At 36.8% G+C, this 18,833-nt stretch overlaps 1 protein-coding gene across 1 annotated transcript in view; it reads right to left on the bottom strand.

Annotated features, from left to right (window-relative positions):
• Positions 1-972: 972 nt before the first annotated feature.
• Positions 973-18,833, bottom strand: part of npdc1a (neural proliferation, differentiation and control, 1a) — a 20,816-nt gene continuing 2,955 nt past the window's right edge. The window contains exons 2-9 of the mRNA XM_014003894.1: positions 10,301-10,447; positions 4,560-4,673; positions 4,147-4,365; positions 3,793-3,859; positions 2,465-2,555; positions 2,279-2,358; positions 2,078-2,177; positions 973-1,975 (exon numbers count right to left, since the gene is read on the bottom strand). Coding sequence (XP_013859348.1) covers positions 1,904-1,975; positions 2,078-2,177; positions 2,279-2,358; positions 2,465-2,555; positions 3,793-3,859; positions 4,147-4,365; positions 4,560-4,673; positions 10,301-10,447 — 890 coding nt within the window. The 3' untranslated portion in view covers positions 973-1,903. The remainder of the gene's footprint in view (positions 1,976-2,077; positions 2,178-2,278; positions 2,359-2,464; positions 2,556-3,792; positions 3,860-4,146; positions 4,366-4,559; positions 4,674-10,300; positions 10,448-18,833) is intronic.

Genomic DNA, 18,833 nt, shown 5'->3' with positions numbered 1-18,833 from the left:
CTTGTTCATCTATCATGCACTCGAGGAAGTCTGTCATTAAAACAACTGTGTCACAACTGTGACTGACCCATTACAAGATGTAGTTTGTTTTGTGTATGTAGTCTCCATGTAACATGATAAACCTCAGCTACTTTTTTGTTATTTTTAAGCTTAAAGTGTACAGTACAATCAGGATTTCTATGTAGAATTGAAGATTTTTAACATTTACACAGTACAGAACAGTACAAATTGTGCCACTAAGTTGTGGAAAATGACCACCCTTATAAAATGCAAACGCTTCAAACAAGCCAACTTGAAGGAAAATTAACCGTTTTAAAACACAAACTCATGTCTGAACAATAAACCCAGAAAATGATGACTATAAAAGGAAATTAAAAAGAAAAACAACCTAACTAGATAATATGCATTTGCTGCAAAAATGCAGTGTGAATGCTTAAGGGCTGAAAGATTTGGTGCTAAATAGCTAAAAACAGCTGAAAATAGCACAAAGAACCAGAAAGAACACATGCTTGCTGAATTAAGCAGGAAGAGGCTGACATTATCACAAAAAGGTGAATTAGAGAAAAAGCTCTAATTAGCTAAAAGAAAGGTAGCTAAAACCAGCCTAATGGAAGTCGAAGGAAGCTAAAATTAGTACAAAAAATGTTTAAAAAAAGGCAGAACCAAAAGTAAAAAGTACAGTAAAAACTTATTAACATTTTGACAGGATTTAAGGATGAAGACAGCTGTTTTTCAATGAGGAAAAACATGAAAAACTGCATCTCAAAAACTACAAATTGCTGAAGTACCAAAAGACATGGGCAAATGTCCTGAAGAAGCTGAAAGCTTTGATTAAATAAATTGTTAAAATAGCACAAAACATGAGTTGCGCGCCAAAAACCGCACAGAAAAAAGAATCTTAATAGAGTGAAAGCTTTAAAAGCATTCACACCAATTACAGCATTCATTTTACGAACAAAAATAATCACAGTCTTTTTTCCATACGTGGTAAAAAGTTTTAATTTTCTCTTTTTAGTCTGCATGTACAAATATCTATAAAAAGTGAACATCATCACTCTTTGTATGTACATTTTGCAGCACAGGGTTATTCGGGGAGGGAAAAAGGGACAAATCAAGAGTTTAATATTTACCATCGAAACATCCAATGCTATAACTTGTGTCCAGTTTCATTCAAGAGCTCAGAAGTCACTTTACATCAAATATTTCCTTCATCAACAGGATGCACACACACAGGAGGCAGAGTGATCACACGTTACAGTCAAACCATGCAACATACATTGTTAAATACTATAATTTTATATATATTTTGTAATATATTAAACTGATTATGCGCATCCCATAATGGAAAGAAATTAGCAACACAAGCAGAAACAATTTACTAAACATTGTGTTGTGTTGTTACAGAGGTATCATAAAGATCTGATAGAAAATATTTCCTAACGTGATTCAGCCATATGAGAAAATAAGAGAGGGCATCCTCTGTATTCTTGTGTATTTATATGTAGCGGTGTCAGTGTGGAATACATTTTCTCTTACTGTATGATATTCTTTGGAAATAGCTGTGAAAACCTAAGACTTATAGTTAAGACAGAAAAGGAAAATCTATCTCTAAATCAAACAATTAAACAAGACAAACACCTTCAGAGATATCTAGAACTTAAATGATAAATTATTAAAAGATGAGTCGCTCTAAAACAGTGACAGAAATAAATTAACAGGAAACCCGTCACACGTTTGTTGCGTTAAAAATCCACAGTGGGAAAAAACAAGTTAAAAAGGTGGACAARAAAACAATCATTTGATAAAGTCATTCTCATTTTCCATGCAGGCAGAGTGAAATTAGAACCCTTCTTCCCAAGAAATATCTGATTAAGTGTGTTTGTATTTCTGGGGTGTTCTGAATTCACTTGGAATTCCCCTGATAGTCTTGAGATGAGTCATCAAACAGTGGGTTCTTCACCTCCATCTCCCCAGTCTGCAAACGGAAGGCAGAGAACAGATAATCAGTTTAGAAAAAAAAAAAAAAACATGCACCAGAAAAGATTCTTGTGGTTTAGGTGTGAGGGCATAGACCCACCGGAGCAAGTCCGGGGCACTCGTACACCGTGAAGCCTCCTCCCACTTCCTCCTCGTCTGACGTGACCTCGCTGTCAACGACTTTCTGTTCAGGTTTGTGGCTGGAGATACAAAAACAGGCTCAATAGGTAAAAATACAAAGAGGATGTGGTGAAAATGTAAAGTTTGAGTGGAACCACAGCCAAAAATAAATAGAAATTACTTTTCCATTGAGAGCATCTGTTGTTTTTGGTGTTGGTAGTGAAACATTTGAGCGCTTTGAGCCAGAGTCTTGTCGCCCACCTGAAGTAAAAACAAGAATGAGATATGAGTGATGCTGAAACTGTAACTAGGGGAGAGGTAAGGTGTTGGGCATCTTTGATATGACAGGAAACACCACAGTGCTTACCGACGTGCCATTAACTGTGGCAGCAGGGGCACTTGGCCCTTTGAAAGCCGGGTAATCCACCTTCTCAGCAAGACGTGAATCTTTATGCAGCCTGTAGGGGGCGATATGAACACGAGTTACATGTAACTGCCAACCTAAATCCTGCTTATCGCCTGAGCACATTTTTTATAGGGTTTTATTTAAGAGTCATATGAAATCAGTTTAAAGAGCTCATCTATTACATGTTTTTAAATACAATGAGATTAAAGTTAAAGCAGGCTTTTTCTGCTTCCTTCACTGTTAAAAATGTAACCAGCTGCTGATGAAGAAACAACCTGGACTGATGTGTTCTTTCAAATGTTAGACCATTTCTAAACTTAYTTTTTTAACCAAAGGTATTAGAAAGAAAAGTTTTTACTCAACTGCAGTCCTTTTAAAGTGTCCACAAAGTTCTTGAATTGTGTCAGTCCTATTTTAAAGCCCTTCCCAGCACAAAAACTGCCCTTTTAAAAGGTTTTTAATGACATTTTATTTGCTACAGATTCTGGAGACTGCTGTACTTTTGCTTTTCGAACTGACAGTGGCCCTGGATTGGTTCAGGTCTTATCTGTCCGACAGGAGTTTTTCTACCAGCCTTGAAATTTCTGTTTCCCCCTTAGCCCCCCTGACATGTGGAGTTCCCCAGGGATCCATTCTTGGTCCCATTTTATTTTCCATAAGTGCGCTCTGAATAGGCTCAGTTTTTAGAAAATTGGACATTCTTTTTCAATCCTATGCAGATGACACCCATATCTATCTTCAGTTAAAGTGTAACCATTCTTCACTAAAACCACTGTTTGACTGCCTCAATGAAGGAAAAGCTTCAAATTTTTAAAATTTCGACAATAAAAATGAAGTTATTATTTTTGGACCCTGTGTTAAATCGTAGTGCTTCTCCCATAGATCTAGATAACGTGGAGCCATTTGTAAAATCTCATGTCAAAAGATTTGAGGGTGATTTTTAATAAAGCATTTTGGCCAATGACGGTTGTTTTAAATGTGCTATAAAAATAAAAGTTAACTTTACAAAAGAGAAAAAGTGAGGTTAAATTTTAATTGGACAAAGTTTTCTCTTTTAGAATAATAAGAAAATCAAGCAGAAGTGTTATATTACTTATGTTTTGCTTGCATAAATTTTCCACCACCAAAAATAGGTTAGGGTCTTTGTCTAACAGAGGACACAAATATTAGAGTACTAGTATACTTTGAGAGTATTTTTTTAAAAAAAAACACCCTAGTTCAGTCATCAGACCTCCTATGTGTTGTTTTCTCTGTCCTTACAGAAGTTGGGATTTTCCACTTATACTTACTTGACGAAACAAACCGCAGCTAAGATCACAGCAACAGTTCCCACCACGGCACACGCAGAGATCATAACTGCAGATTTTAAAAAAGGAACAAAATACAGAAAGTCTGTAATAAACATATATTATAAGATATTATAAGATTTATTCTTCAGATATTATATTATAAGATTTATTCTTCAGATATTATATTATAAGATTTATTCTTCAACTGTTGCCTTTCATTTTATTTTGATTGCATTTCCGTGTATTGTTACAAACAAATAAATAAATGAAAAACAAAAATCTAATAAAAAAGAAAAGGCCTCCAATTGGAGGAAATGTTGTACGTTAAGTGTGTGGACATAAAACTACACTCACTGATAATGACATTGTCATTTTTAGAGTGTGGAACAGCTATAGGACCAAATCGGCCATCAGCTCCAGTGATCCTGGGCTGGGAGGTCGATGTGTTGGGATGGGTGGCGCCTGGAGTTGCGGTGGTCCCATGCAGGGTTTCACCTGAGAGTCTGTTCTGGTTCTGCAATTTCTGTTCAGAAGTCTTGTCATCTTTAACATCAGATTGGAAGGAAATGGACACTGCGGGAAAAAGACAAACAGTAAAGGAGTGCAAATTAAAAATTATTATAGCTAAATAAATAAAATGTATAATGAAGAAATGTGGTAGATATGAAAATAAGACTTTTATCTTTAAATATATTTTATCAGGGCAAGAAATAGTTTCTTGATTACACACTTTAAACTTCTCGTTGGTTGTGTTCCAGATCTCTTACCAGCTTGTTTTGGTAGATTTTTTGTTGTTTTTATCTGTGAATCTTGTTGTTTTTCTATGACAGAGTGAAGAAAATCTATTTCCTCATCCAGGTCAGTGAAGGTCATGACTTTGCCTAAAGATCAAAATTCAAAGTGTTAGCAACGGGAATAAATTAATGAAGTTTTTAAAAACACATTTGTATCTCAACAATTAAAAAAGTGTAAAGAAACATAGAATGAAAAATGTTCAATTTTCCTGCACTTAAAACACAACTTTGGGTGCCTGAACTGAATTAAAACAAAATTCTGAACAATTTACTAATTATGTGTTGAGCCCTCTGGGTTTAAATTGTCTCACTCATTCAGCAGCTCAGACTCGCAGTGGAAAACTACGTTACACAACATTGCTCAGCAGCAAAGGAAATCCAACCTCTCCGTCTTTTTCTCCTCCCAGTTTTACCTGCAAATCAGTCTGCACTCACTCTACTCATGCCTCGTCTTTTAAATGTATATTCTCACATGAAATTGGATAATTTCTTATCCTAAGTATAAATATTTTTAGCCAGACAATGTAAATGTAGTTTTATTTCCACTGAAATCACATTTAAGGACAGGAAAAGTCCAAAACAATTACCACCTAGTAGTAAAATTCTTTAATAAAAATCATTCTGATTCATTAAAAAAATAAAGAAGTGACAGTTTAACTGATAATTGATTAACTTCTTTTATTCTAATCTCTTATTTTCAGACCAATCATGTTTTGTACTCCAGAAGTTTAAAGACAACTTGGAGTATAAAATGTGGATACACAGTTGAGTTTGGTGCGTTTTACGACTTTCAATAAAACAGAAAGTCAGGGGACACATACATATGGTTTAGGCGTGTGTACATGAATGTATGCATTTGTTTGCCTCTGAAATGTCCGACAGGGAGTGTGCCCATGTGTGTTTTTTTTGTTTGAGGAACTGGTAAAAGAAAAGAAAAAAAAAAGGCAGACAATCCTGAAGTGTTGTTAACAGCCCTTTAGGCCAGACAGCGAGCCACATTCCTGCAGGACGACTGTGGGCTCCAGGGTGACAGCATGTGTGTGGCCAGGGGAAGGAGCACCGCAGGGGGGAAAGAGCAATCAGCTAAACATGGCTTCACTGGGCTTCTCCTGCGACATTTACAATAGATCCCAAAGCCCACTGTTAATGGAGGTAATCAAAGAGTTATCTCCCTCTGTGAGGCTTCCCTGCTATTACAAGTAAAATTATAGCTGCAAAAAGTAAAACACGATACATAGACTTCAGACATTATGACACTCCCAGAAAATGAGTTAATCAACTTAATATCCAGAGCCAGCACATTCTGTGTTCAAAGCACTGAAAAAAATTAAAGAGCAGCAACTGCATCTAAACAACTGACTTGTTTGCTACACCTTCATCATGCTGCAGATTACAGTGTCACTCTCACTATAGAAGGCTGGCCATCTGGCTGAGCTAATGTGTACAATATGACATAGCAGCACTTTCCCTGGCTGCTTTTTTTCTTCTTCCTTCCCACCCCCCTCCACTAATGGCCATTTAATGCACCCCATAACAGGTGTCTGGAGGCGGAGCGCGCCATCTGTACTTTGCAGGTGGTTGGGAGCACCAACTGTGCCTGTGTGCGCACTGAGAAAAGCGTGGCCGTGCAGGTTTGGATATTAAAAAGAAACAGAGAGAACTGACTCTTCGGGGTTTCAATGAGAATGTGTGTTTCTTTCAAGAGACTTTCATGTGGTTCTGTTAGGGGCGATAGTTGGTGCTGATCGTGTAAATGTGTGTGAGGATTGTCACACACTCAGAAAGCACCTCTGCTTGTAGAAGAGAATTTTGTCACTGGCTTGATAATGACCCATAACCTCTTGAGAGCACTAAGGGGGGCAGCCGGGTACAACAAACAAACACTAAACATCTCAACAAGAATTGTGGGGAACAAACATCTGCGCTGTTGACTTTTCCCACTTAAAAACCACTCGTGTCTTCCTTTCAATAAAACACACACTTGCTTTCCACCTCTGCTTCCTCAAATTATATAAACATAAGAATAATGAAACATTTTTATTACAATTTACTTGTCTAGAATTGTAAAAATCTACTGTAATAATGAGAATATGCATTGTAATATCACAAAATATTAAAAACAAATGTGGCTCTTGCAATATTAGCAGCAAAACTCAACAAAAATCTCACAGAAACTTAATAAAAACACTAGCAACATCTGCTAAATCGGTGATCAGTTCACTTGCTTCTGAATTCATTTTCTATCAGCTCAAGCCTATTTTCAGTATTTAATTAATAGTAAAAATCATTTACCCAAAAGTTTAAAAAAGTATGAAATCAGGGGTGCCCATTGCAATGCAAACCACATTCATTCAAGACATTAATCTAGTTTTATTACTTTTTTTTGTAACCAAGAGGTGTACTTTCAAAGTTAGCTTTACTGATCGAAAGCTGTCTGCTGCCATCTGGTGGTGAAATCAATAAATGAAAGAAAAGGGGGACAAAAACAACTTCAATTCAACAATCAAATATTCACCAATATTCTAAAATAAAATAAACATCAGTTGACATAATATCAAATAAAATGTAAAGAATATTAAAATACATACAATGTTTGCATGTAAGTCCCACTAAAATAACCTGAATCAACAACATTACTTTAYCACGTTGACCAGTTTGAGTGTGAGGAGTGGAGCAAAGTTAAAATGTCACTTGTTAATGAAACTCCCTCCCATCTTTGTTGGATTATGTTCTTCATATTTGTGGCACTGAGTCAGAGTTCCACCTGCTCCATAATGTGCACAACTTYGAATGAGGACATGAAATGTGACCGGCCATATCTTCAATCAGCAAACAGTCCCACCTGCCTTTGTACATCTACCGACGTTACCACAAAGATGTCAATGAACCACTCAGAACGTTCAAATCTATAAACAGATTGTGGTAAAATACATTATCACAGTCAACAAAACAGGAAAATGTTTATTTTAGATCAAGATGGAATATTGAATTGGTGTTAAATAGTCAAAAATATGATATATGGTTGATTTTATTATAAGTGTAACTGATAAAACATTAGATCTGTCCTGCAAATTTGAGAAATAAATAATAACATACACATGACATATCGAATTGTAAATATAAATCATTAAAAAAAGCAGAAAGTCTGACATTAATATTGGTCATTTTCATGCAGTTCAGTGAATTGTTTCTCATTCACTCCCTTCAAAATAATATAAATTGTTTTGTAGATGTTAGCAAAAATAAATGATATAAAGTTTCTCCGTTAGTGTATTTTTCCATCATAATGTTGCCATTTACTGCAGATCTTTGCCAGGTTGTGTTTTGCTTTACCAAGAGACTGAACAAAAGAGAAATAAACAGAATTCCATTTAGTTTTATGTAAAGATGTCAGAGATAAAGGATGAGAGGCCATTTAAAGAAACCCTGTAAAACAAATGAAACTCAATTAGAACGTCCCAGACAGTTTAACTGCATATAAAGAAAACATACTCTGTCTGTTTGGGCTTCCCATCAAAGCTCTGAGGCACATTGTGTATTTACAAATGACTGTGAACGCCTCCATGTCAAATACAGGCAGGTCTCACTTAACATGGAAGTCCTACCTGTTCTACTGAGAAAACTCAGCCACTATCAGTAAAATATTTCAAATATAAAACTCTTTTTTTTTTAAACAAAGCCAGAGATTTTTCTGTCAGTGCTTATACCTTCATGTGACATTATAAACAAACAGACCACAGGTAAAATTATAGTGTGATTGAACCAGACATTATTTTATTCAGTCCATGTATCACAATTAGAAATTCTTGTTTAAAAAAAAGGAAAAAAATTGTTTTGATTTTATTGGTTAATTAGGCAACAGCCGCAGCCAGACGGGTTTGAAGGGGGGTAAAAGTCTTAGCGCTGCAGCTACAGCAGCTTTAAACTGTTTCCATGGTTTTTAATCAAATGAAGGAAAACAAAGAGGAAGCAGTGAAACTCGCCTCATTCTGGGTTGGGTTACATGAATATGATGACAGCAATATCCTGCACAACTCTTTCATCTTGTTTTTGGTTGCACTCTACCACACAATTAACCCAATCAAGTCATTTCTATTTAAGTTTTCACCAATAAAATTAGTTTACTCTTAAYGGTGAGCTTTACATTTGCTGTAAAGAGGCACAGACTGACACTAACCTCTGATGAATCAAAAACTGTAAATATATTGTATGTTTCTGACTAACTGAAGGAAACCGTCATATTTCATCTACTCGCATTAACATTTTGTGCATCTTTGTGTGGCGAGTGTGAAAATAAGAGTCACTCTTGTGCGGATCAGTGTGTTCTGTGGTCTCCAGTGGGTTTATGTAACCACTTGATGCAGCTTAAATGCCTGCACGATGTTCTAGAACGCCACATGAACGTGAGGATATTTCATCATAATGCAAGTCCCTCCCTCCTTCTGCGTACCTTTCTCTCCTGTATGTACATCCAGACACTTATTTTCTTCAAATTTCCCTCTGATGCTTTTGCCAACTGTATGAGCCGATTTTGAACTGAATCCACCGCAGCTGCAAACCCATCCAATCTATTAATCCTGCAGAGATTTACCATGCACCCGCCAGCCGTTATGAATATGTTCRCTTAAAATATTCACATGGGTTCGCATTTCATCTTCTCTCTTCGGTTTCTGTAGTGGCCTTCTTGAAACGTGACRTGTGCTGCGAGCAGTGCAAGGCCGTGGAAATCAGAAAAACGAGATTTGTTTTTACAGCTTGCCTCTTCCTTTGAGCGATATTAGATTCAGGGAGGGAGATGGAGGACAAAAGAGAGAAAAACATGTCATCGCGGTGATTAAAGCTGCCAGTGAGGGGGTGATGCAGGGTGGTGTGTTACAAACACAGCAGGGACAGGGATGGATTAAAAAAAAGAATAAGCTCAGGCTGCTCTAAAAAGAGAGGGTGAGAGATACACTGGGGTGAAGAGATATCTACAACTGGAGCAACATCATCAAACAAAATACTGATAAATAAAAATCTAAATATTAAAAGGATCAGCTCCACCTGTATGCCCAAATAACATTTTAAAATACTCAAAATAGTACTATAGTATAACAAAAAATGTATTAAAAAACTACATTTTAGGACTTACTATTGTAAAAAAGGGGTCAAAACTTTTTTTTATTTAAATATACTTACATTTTTAAATATAGAAGTTTAATTGAATACATAAATATTTGTGTACTTTTACTCAATGTATTTTTCCAGATGTTTTGGAGGTAAGTGCATAAATGATACATAAATGCACACACAAAAACAAGCAGTATTATGCACAAATAACATTAGTAAAAGAATTACGTTAGATCAAATTTAGCCTGATTYGCCAAAGGAGTCTGAAATTAACAAGTCACAACTGCTGATTTAATCTAAATAGAATAAAAGTGATTTTTTTTCCAGGTTATTTCCTTTAATCAAATCAATCAGGCCTTTACTTATTTAATTTAAATTAATTAATATTTGYTCTGCCATTAAAACCAGAAAAAACTGCTGAATGGAGAACAGAGACTAGTAAATAAAATATTTAATTTCCCTTATTTTGGTAATTTGAGTAAAACTCTGCTTCTTTGCTGTGGATGCAGAAATGTAAAAAAAAATGTAGCCAAGTTTCTGTTAGAGCCGTAACGTTCTCATGAGAKTCAGTTTGTGAATTTAGTGCGTGAAGTCTTGTTTCGTACTGTTTTGATGGCGTCTCCTCTGCACACAGCGTCCATCCTCGTTCTCCTGAAATGGCGACAGACACGGACCGCAGTGAGACGAACCCGGCTGGCAGTGGTGGCGTCGTTGCTGGACGCACGTTAAAGAAGAGGGGCACYGGTTGTGAGCTGAAAACAACAAAATGAAAATGTTTAATCAGAATCAAAGCGTACTGGGGTGATGCAGGGTTAAGGTTTTCACTGAGGCAAGAAACATACATCGCCACTCAAACAACCYAGTTTATTAGTCTAAAAAAAAGACACATCAGTTACATCCCAATCCTGTTTATCAGAACAAAATAAAAACAAGGACATGTTGAAAAGATCYCTACACACTGCAGTGATGTGAGGACGCTCCACCTTTACAGGGATCCAAATCAGGTTAAACCCAAATAAAGAGTGATGTGCAACTGCTCTGTCTCAATCAGGTTAGGYAATTACTTGACCTCATTACGGTCTGTTTCGGAGAATTTAATTTAGATGTATGCACAAGCAAACAAACCCACAGCTTGTGAGGCACAGCAGGTGTGGTTGGCTGACGCTATCGGATCGGATRATGAGCTCAACGGTGCTGCTGCAGTATGGGTCAGTTAAAGGTGAACAGCACAGTGGGTGTTGATGCTGGTAATAAATAAAAAAAAATTAAAAAGACATGAGGGGTGATATAAGGATTAAAAAAAGTGAATGTGTTTCAGTTTCCTGTGCTAGTTGACCCCCCCACCCCTAATGCACTCTGTTATTTTCATGAGCCAATTTTTTTTTACATTTAACAAACAAATTTTGTGACATTTATCCAAAGATCCAAAACAAAATCTGATCACAGATCTAGACCACATATTTATCTGAACTTCTTATTTTTATATCAAAAGATCAATTTAGTATTACATTAAATKTACTGTATTAAAATCACAAGCTGTGTTCTGAATTTGTATCAGCATCAAATGTGACCCAAACAGGCAAAGCTTGAGTCTGAATAAGCACAGGAAAACCTGAAAATATTTACTTTTGGTGTAACTGAGATTTACCTAACAATTAGTTCATAATGACACCATGTRGCAATCGAACTAAAATAGCATTTATACTTTATATCAAAGTTTTCCAACAGGTCTTCAGAAATAGTCCCTTTACTTCTAATGCTTTTGATGTTTCTTTGTATGCTGCAGTAGCACATAGGAAACCACTTCATATACTGTTTAGCATCACTGGGGATTCCCCTTTCTAAATATAACCTGAAATTCCCAGTGACATCACTCCAGACCAATAAAAATGTTTTCAAGCAAGCACTCTTCTAAATAAAACTTGWTTGTTTTTAGCCAGGTGATAAAACGCTAAATTTCAATAAACTATGAATCAATTTCAAGCTTTTGAGATGGATTATTTGATAATAACAATAAYTGAGTAGTGAAAAACTCCTCACTGTGACTCATTTTGCCAGCCCAGRTCACAAAGGTTTAGTTTATAGTYAACACATTGCTACTTAATTTTGCCAATTTATCACATAAGCCTTAAGAAATTTTAAGCTACGGCTGCCAAAGGAGGAAAGCCATGAAATGTCGCCACAACATCGCCTGCAACAAACTCTCCTCCAGCAAAAGGTAGAAACAAATCACTCAGCTGAGAGTCCACGGTGCACGCAGGTCGTGGCCGTTAAATAAATAAGTTAGTTTGACTGATGGTTTGTAAGTTAAGGGAGGCTGATTTAGACAAAAACATACAATTAATCATCAGATTAATTTTCTGCTAAATGCCAAAAATAATCATGATAATTTTTTTTGCTAATACTGCCCAATCCAAACAGTTCATTAACCTTGGTTATTAAAGCCTGAATGCTTTGATGCTCCACAGAACAAACAGAATGGCWGAGCGTCGCTCCTCTTTCTGCTCACATCCAACAAGTTACAGAACCAACAAAGAGAAAACAGTGTTGTTGTTATGGGCAGTACWGTATCACAGGTGACTGTCTGTGGTTGCAGAATGAAATATCAGAACCAGCTTAAATGTCGATCTGCGAAAGGGGCTCTAGTCTATAATCCTGTTCCCATTTCAGAGGCTATTTCAGCCAAAGATCACAGATTATTTAGGACGACACAACAGGGACTCACATTTTTTGTGCGCATGGCAGGCCTGGCAGCCACAACCCAGGACTGTGCCCAAACATAAGCAAAATGGACGACTATTTCCCACGATGAGTGAGCTATTACACTGCTACATCTTAGCATCAAATTCACAAAGAAGTTGTTAATTCCTGCTGTTTGAAGGACATAATCACTGCATATTTAACTTCGGAGAAAATCTCAAAGCTTTAAAGTAGGGATGTCCCGATCCAGATTTTTTGACTCCCGATACAATCTGATTCTTTTAATGATTAATCTTTCCGATACCGATCCGATGCAGATAGCTTTTTTTTATTTCTTTCCAAACGACAAGGCTGGTAGTACTAAAGCGAGCCCTGCTGTTCCCACCACGAGAAACATCCAGTTTGCAGATTTTGCAAGATGCGGTTTCAGCATCATTGTTTTCCATTGAAAAGTGTTCCCACACTGTGGACATGGTTGCATACTTGTGTGCATCTTGACTTCTTAACGGCAGTCGTGAAGCATGATGATGATGATGAAAACTGTCGCGAAAACTGGATCGGCCCGATCACATGACTAAATCAGATTCTACCAGATTTTCAAAAAATGTCCATATCTGCCACCGATACCGATACTGAGTATCTGATCGGGACATACCTACTGTAAAGCATCACAAGTGTCTAAACACTTCATACAGCAACGCAATAACCAAAAGGTATACACAGGATTTTCCTAATGGAACGACACACCATCAGCAGATATAGATCAACTTATTTTTATTAAAGGCAAAATATAAAATAAACCCTGCAGCACGTCAGGGCATCTGGTCTCTGCTAAGCCAGAGGAGAGAGAACACATTATGCAACTCAGCGACTCAGAATTTAGTCCGAGAAAAATGACTTTACCAACCATCTGCTGCAGCTGTTGCCAGGTTGTGTGAAGCAGGAGATTTGCCAGGAAAAAAAAAAGAAAGCCAAACATTTTCACACAGCCTGCTAAACACCCACATTCTCAGACCAACACACATAACAAACATATGCAGTTTCATGTTGCCAGTTGTGCCCCTTCAAGCTGCTTTACAAATACAACAAAACAAACAACCCATTTGCACTTGTGTGACTTTTGTTTGTAGATGTGGGGGAAAGATTTAGGAGAAGGAAACTGGTAGGCATGAAGGCTTATACACTCCCATTGTGTCTGTTTCCTGACCCTCAGATAGACAGGAAGTCAGCCAAACACTCCAAATCAAGTGGAAACATTTAAGAGCTCTGCTTAGTGCCCTTGGCTTCATAAAACAATGTTTCCACTCGAATCATGAGTGCTTTGGATGTCATGAACAAGCTCTTTGTTTCTGTGCTGATAATTATCCACCATAGCTAAATCTCAAATTACAAAATGCAAACATCAAATTATTGAATTAAACAGGAGCAAGCTATGAAATATTCTATGGGAGGAACTAAAAGATGTTCACATCTTATGTAACCGGGAGTTATTATAAAGAAATAAATATAAACAATTTGTTATGCGATTCATAAATAAGGTGTTCGGACGGGATTGTTGCTCTTTATCATTTGCTCCAAAAATCTAGAGAAAGTCATTGCAGCCACTTTATTTATGAATACTACCACTGTTGATGGGTAGATTTTATATCAGTGTTTATCACAGCATTCTCTGTGTCAAATTATCTTGGGTCAGAATCAGGAGCTCAACTCTGATAGTTTTTATAAACTCATAAGGCTAAAAAAAACTTTTCCGTCACACTTATTACGTCTCCTCCATCCCTAAACTGGGTTATGGGGTACCTCAAGGGTCTGTCCTAAAACCCGTTCTGTTTGTTTTTGTCTTTTGTTTTGTTGCCTCATTTTATATCCATTTCTTCTAGTTTTAGTGATGCGATTTTTTTTTATTTTAACCAAGTCAGAAAAAGCATTTTACTTCCAACGTATTTTCATTGTAAAACTGATTATTTTCATAACAAGGTTGCTACATTTGAAACACTCTAAATACTGGAGTTTGAAAAACTAGTTCAACCATTTACCATAACAACTGTGATCATTTAATAAGATAACCTGGAAGCCAAGACTGAGAAGAATTAGGACTATGTAACAAATATTTGCACAGCTTGTGCACCTTGGATGGATTCCTTGATCCTTAACTTTGTGTAGTCAAACCAGCTGAGACACACCAGCAAATTAAACTAAATGTTTCCATGTTTTATTCTCACAAAGATAACTGCTCAGTCATCAAAATGGAAAATGCTGTTGACTCAAGTTTTTTYCTTCTTTAGTTTTTGGCACTTTAAAATTTTCTGAAAAACAAACTAAAACAACTTGTGGAACCTGGATAAAGGTATGAGGCAGGTGAACGGTTCTCACCACAATCTGATGCAATGAATTCCTATATATAAATGTTTCGTGGAAAGAAGTGCGTGACTTTGCACCTGTTAAAACACAAGTAAGCCTGCACACCCAAAAAAAAAAAAAAAAAAAAAAAAAAGAAAGAAAGAAAAGAAAAACCACACTGGACTAGATGGAACTGAGAGGCAGGAAATACATGGTMGTTGTGTAAGTAAAGGTGAAAAGGAAGTAAATAAATTAAAAAATATGTCTTCTAGCACAACGGAATGTGAGCTTGCGGGAGAACGAGGAGAGACTAGAAGCCTTAATATATCTCTACTTGTTTATTTATTTTTTGTTCCAGTAACTTTTGAGTCATTGCACAGTGAACAATAATCATGTTGTTGTCGATGAATGGAGCTGAACAGACAGAGGAAAACTAAAGCTCAAACTCTGACGAATGTTCTTTTTTTCATGGTCATGTTTGAATAGGGCAGGAACATTAGTCATATTTTTGGCAGGTTCAGTAAAATATACATTGAATAAAAAAGTGCAATGCCATAGAATACATTAAAACAGCTTTAACCTTATAAGCTTATGCTGTGGTATTTAGATGAGGCACTACTAACAGTTCTGATTTAATTGTCTCTCTTGAATATTATTACTTTTTTTAATGATGTGAATCAGTTGCTGACATTCTTGGTAAGGATGTGGCATGTGAACTGGTGCACTGAAACCTACTGACACAGAAACGAAGCGCTTCCTCTTTTCTGCGTTTTCAACACATGATGGGATCGATATGAACCTTTTTCATTTCCTGGAATCACCTAGTAACTGATAATACAAATAAAATATAAAAAAAATCTGAAGAAGAATAAAAACAATATTTTTATTTAAAGGCAACAAACCTAGCACTAGCATTAGTGTAATTCTCAAAAATCTTCTGGTTTGGCTGTTATGTAATTTAGGTACCAAAGTGGGAAACCACAGGCATAATCTTTAAATCAGTTGAGTAAAATCGTGTAAAATCCAAGATCAGAAAAAGTGCAGAACAGAACTATTTTGAAACCAGAATGAGGTGCCTGTTATCTCTTTCTTGGAAAGACCGTATACAGTAAATTAATACTAATGATGTTAAAAACACAAATAAGTACACATAAAGTTGGCTAGTGTACCTGTAAAGATACAAGAATCCCCTTTTTAAACTTCATATCAGATTCTTTGGACAGTTTTGGACTACAGTTAATGGACTACTTTGCTCCTCATTTTTTTTAAAGCTGATAAGTTTTCTTTCAAAGCCCTTCGGAGGTCAGGTCTGGGTTAGGGTTGGGCAATATTGGCAAAAAACTAATCACGATTAATTGTGGTGTTTAGCCAATAACGATTAATTTGACGATTAATGCCCTGGAGCCCCTGGACACCCTTATGTAAGTAAATAAGTATTGGTATTGGTATTGGTAATTGGGGATGGGTACAACCTAGGTGAGCGGGGGCCTCATAAGTGGGCCCATTGCTCTCCCCAAAAGATACTGGGCTTYAAYCWAWCCTTTTTGTCCCTCGGATGAAGGACACCAGGTTAGAAACCCTCAGTGTTCTAAGCTTCTCGGGATCCACAAAGGGGTCTCCAAGAATTCTTTCCCTTAGACTACTCAGAGCCAAGCATTGGCCTAAGTAGTGCGAAGTAAGAGGTCTCTGATTCAATGCCGCAGCCATCACACAGACCATTGTCTTGGAGTCCCATTACCATTTTATGGCGGTTGAGTATAGGGTTGGGCAATATTGGCAAAAAAATTAATCACGATTAATTGTGGTATTTAGCCGATAACSATTAATTTGACGATTAATGCCCTGGAGTCCCTGGACACCCTTATGTAAGTAAATAAGTAAGTAAAACTTTATTTATATAGCACATTTCAAGATAGAGATCACAAAGTGCTTCAACAAACACAAATAAAACAAAATGTGTCCAAGTCACATGACCAGTTTAGTGGGAAAGATTTGCTCTTTGTAAAAATCGGTTCCAAATTGTGTCAAAATTACAGACTTCAGGCTACACATCAATTTTGAAATTGTGTTGATAGATAAATAAATTACAGAACCTTTTTTTTTAAAGGTTCATCATATTAAGCGGAGAGGCACACTGAGCAGACTCTGCCTGGTGGCATTAATCGTATTAATCGTCAAGTGCCAAAAATTAATCGATTAATGTTCTTCTGACGATTAATTGCACACAATACGATTATGCCCAACCCTAGTCTGGGTGAATGTATTTCACAAAATCTTCTATGTGTCCCAAGAAAAAAGCCATACTTTAATTTTACCCAGTGAAACCTTAACTYATCCGATRCATGTTTTRGCTGCATTAAAACGTGTTGATATATTAAAGCTATTTCCCTAATGGTTTTCRTGTCCCCTGGCAGCAAGTGTGCATCATCCAACCTGACCTTTCCCTCCACGACGACACAAAAACACTGCAGACTATTAAAGGTGACGAAGACTAGCGGTGTGTGTGTGGGGGAGACGGGAGAGACAGAGTGTGACCATGAAGACACGAGTCATTATTAAAGCTTAATCTTGACGGAGGAAAAAGCCACAGGCAGAGGGCTCACTGAGTAATCATCCCACCAATCCTGAGTGGGTATTCTGAACGAGAAACGTGGCAGCATGACAGGAACCAAACTTAGCTGGCACGTCAAGGAGTGACGACGCTTTTCAAAATGAGCTGCTAACATTAAAGCAGCAAAATCATGCAGATGAAATATATTTTCTGTGAAAGTTAGTCACAGTCTCTGCTGCAGTATGCAACAAACCCCGCATGTTTAATTAATGAGTAGCTCGGCCAGCACGTTTGGCACAGTTTATGCTATCAATTGCTTAAATGGAGATTTTGGATAACTTCCATCACTAGAACTCTGTGTTCAGTGAGAACTTGTTGGCATATTTACACATGATAAGTCTGTTTTTGATTAATCAACCACGTAATTATTTTTACACAGTGTATCTATGTCACTGAACTCTTCCTTCCTATCTGGATGCATCAAATAACCTTTTTTAAACCAAGAACATGTGGTTGATCCTAGTACTGCAGTAGCATTTCTCATGTTTAAAAATATTCATTTCATACTGGATTAGAAATATTTCAGAAGTGATTTTCACACGACATATGGGAACAATAACCCACATGACAAACTGCCACACACTGCTACGAACAAGCTGCAATCGACTGTAACAGTTGTCATGTTGAAAAACAAACCAAAGCCTTTGGCTGTAAATGAGAGCAAACATATTCTCTGAAAATACACAACGTTGATTCTTCATCTTTTCACAAAACCCATGATCTCAAAGCTGTTTTTACGTCTACGGACATGTTGGAAGACGCACAAAAACACCATACCTTGAACAATAATTTGGTGTCTGAAAGGATTTTTTCAAGGCTTTCCTCCTGATTCATGAGATACTTTGATAAACGACCAATAAGCTAACACAATAGAACAGACGCAAACAAAAAAACATTAGCACCTCTTGCCTTCGGCAGCGGGTCACAACTGTTGTAACACTGCAAATAACTTCCTTGAATTCAACTTTCTTGTTTTTGAATATCAGAAAAGTTTTCATTTTCAATCAACTCAGGCAATAAAAAAAGTCAACAACACATCTGTGGTGGAAGAGCTGTGACGTACGGGACATCCGATATGATGATTTAATAAAGAAAAAAAATAGAGCAGAAGTTCTGTATCASCGCCTTTTTCTTTCAGTATTAGTGTGCTTCTGTGAAATGAACCCACACATTTTACATCAGGGCTTTCAGATTTCTGAGATTCAAGTGAGTGATTGTGGCTGGATGTACAGTTGTCAGAAAAAGAAATATTCACACAAATCATTGCGTCACTAAACGTTTGGTGCGAAGGCTGTGTGTGAGTCTGATAAAAGCTAAACATTAAATGGGACAATCTGCTGTTTTCAGTTTACTTCTTTTAAAGACAAGAAATATAACCTCAATTCCAATGAAGTTGAGACAATGGGCCTCATGCAAGAACATGTTTGTATTCTTATCCTAAATTTCTCTTACTTTTGTTCGTACAAAGGGTTCGTACGAACATGCCA

Source organism: Austrofundulus limnaeus, unplaced genomic scaffold (assembly GCF_001266775.1).
Source record: "Austrofundulus limnaeus strain Quisiro unplaced genomic scaffold, Austrofundulus_limnaeus-1.0 Scaffold20, whole genome shotgun sequence".
Taxonomy (NCBI): Eukaryota; Metazoa; Chordata; class Actinopteri; order Cyprinodontiformes; family Rivulidae; genus Austrofundulus; species Austrofundulus limnaeus.
This window is presented reverse-complemented; position numbering and strand designations above follow the sequence as displayed.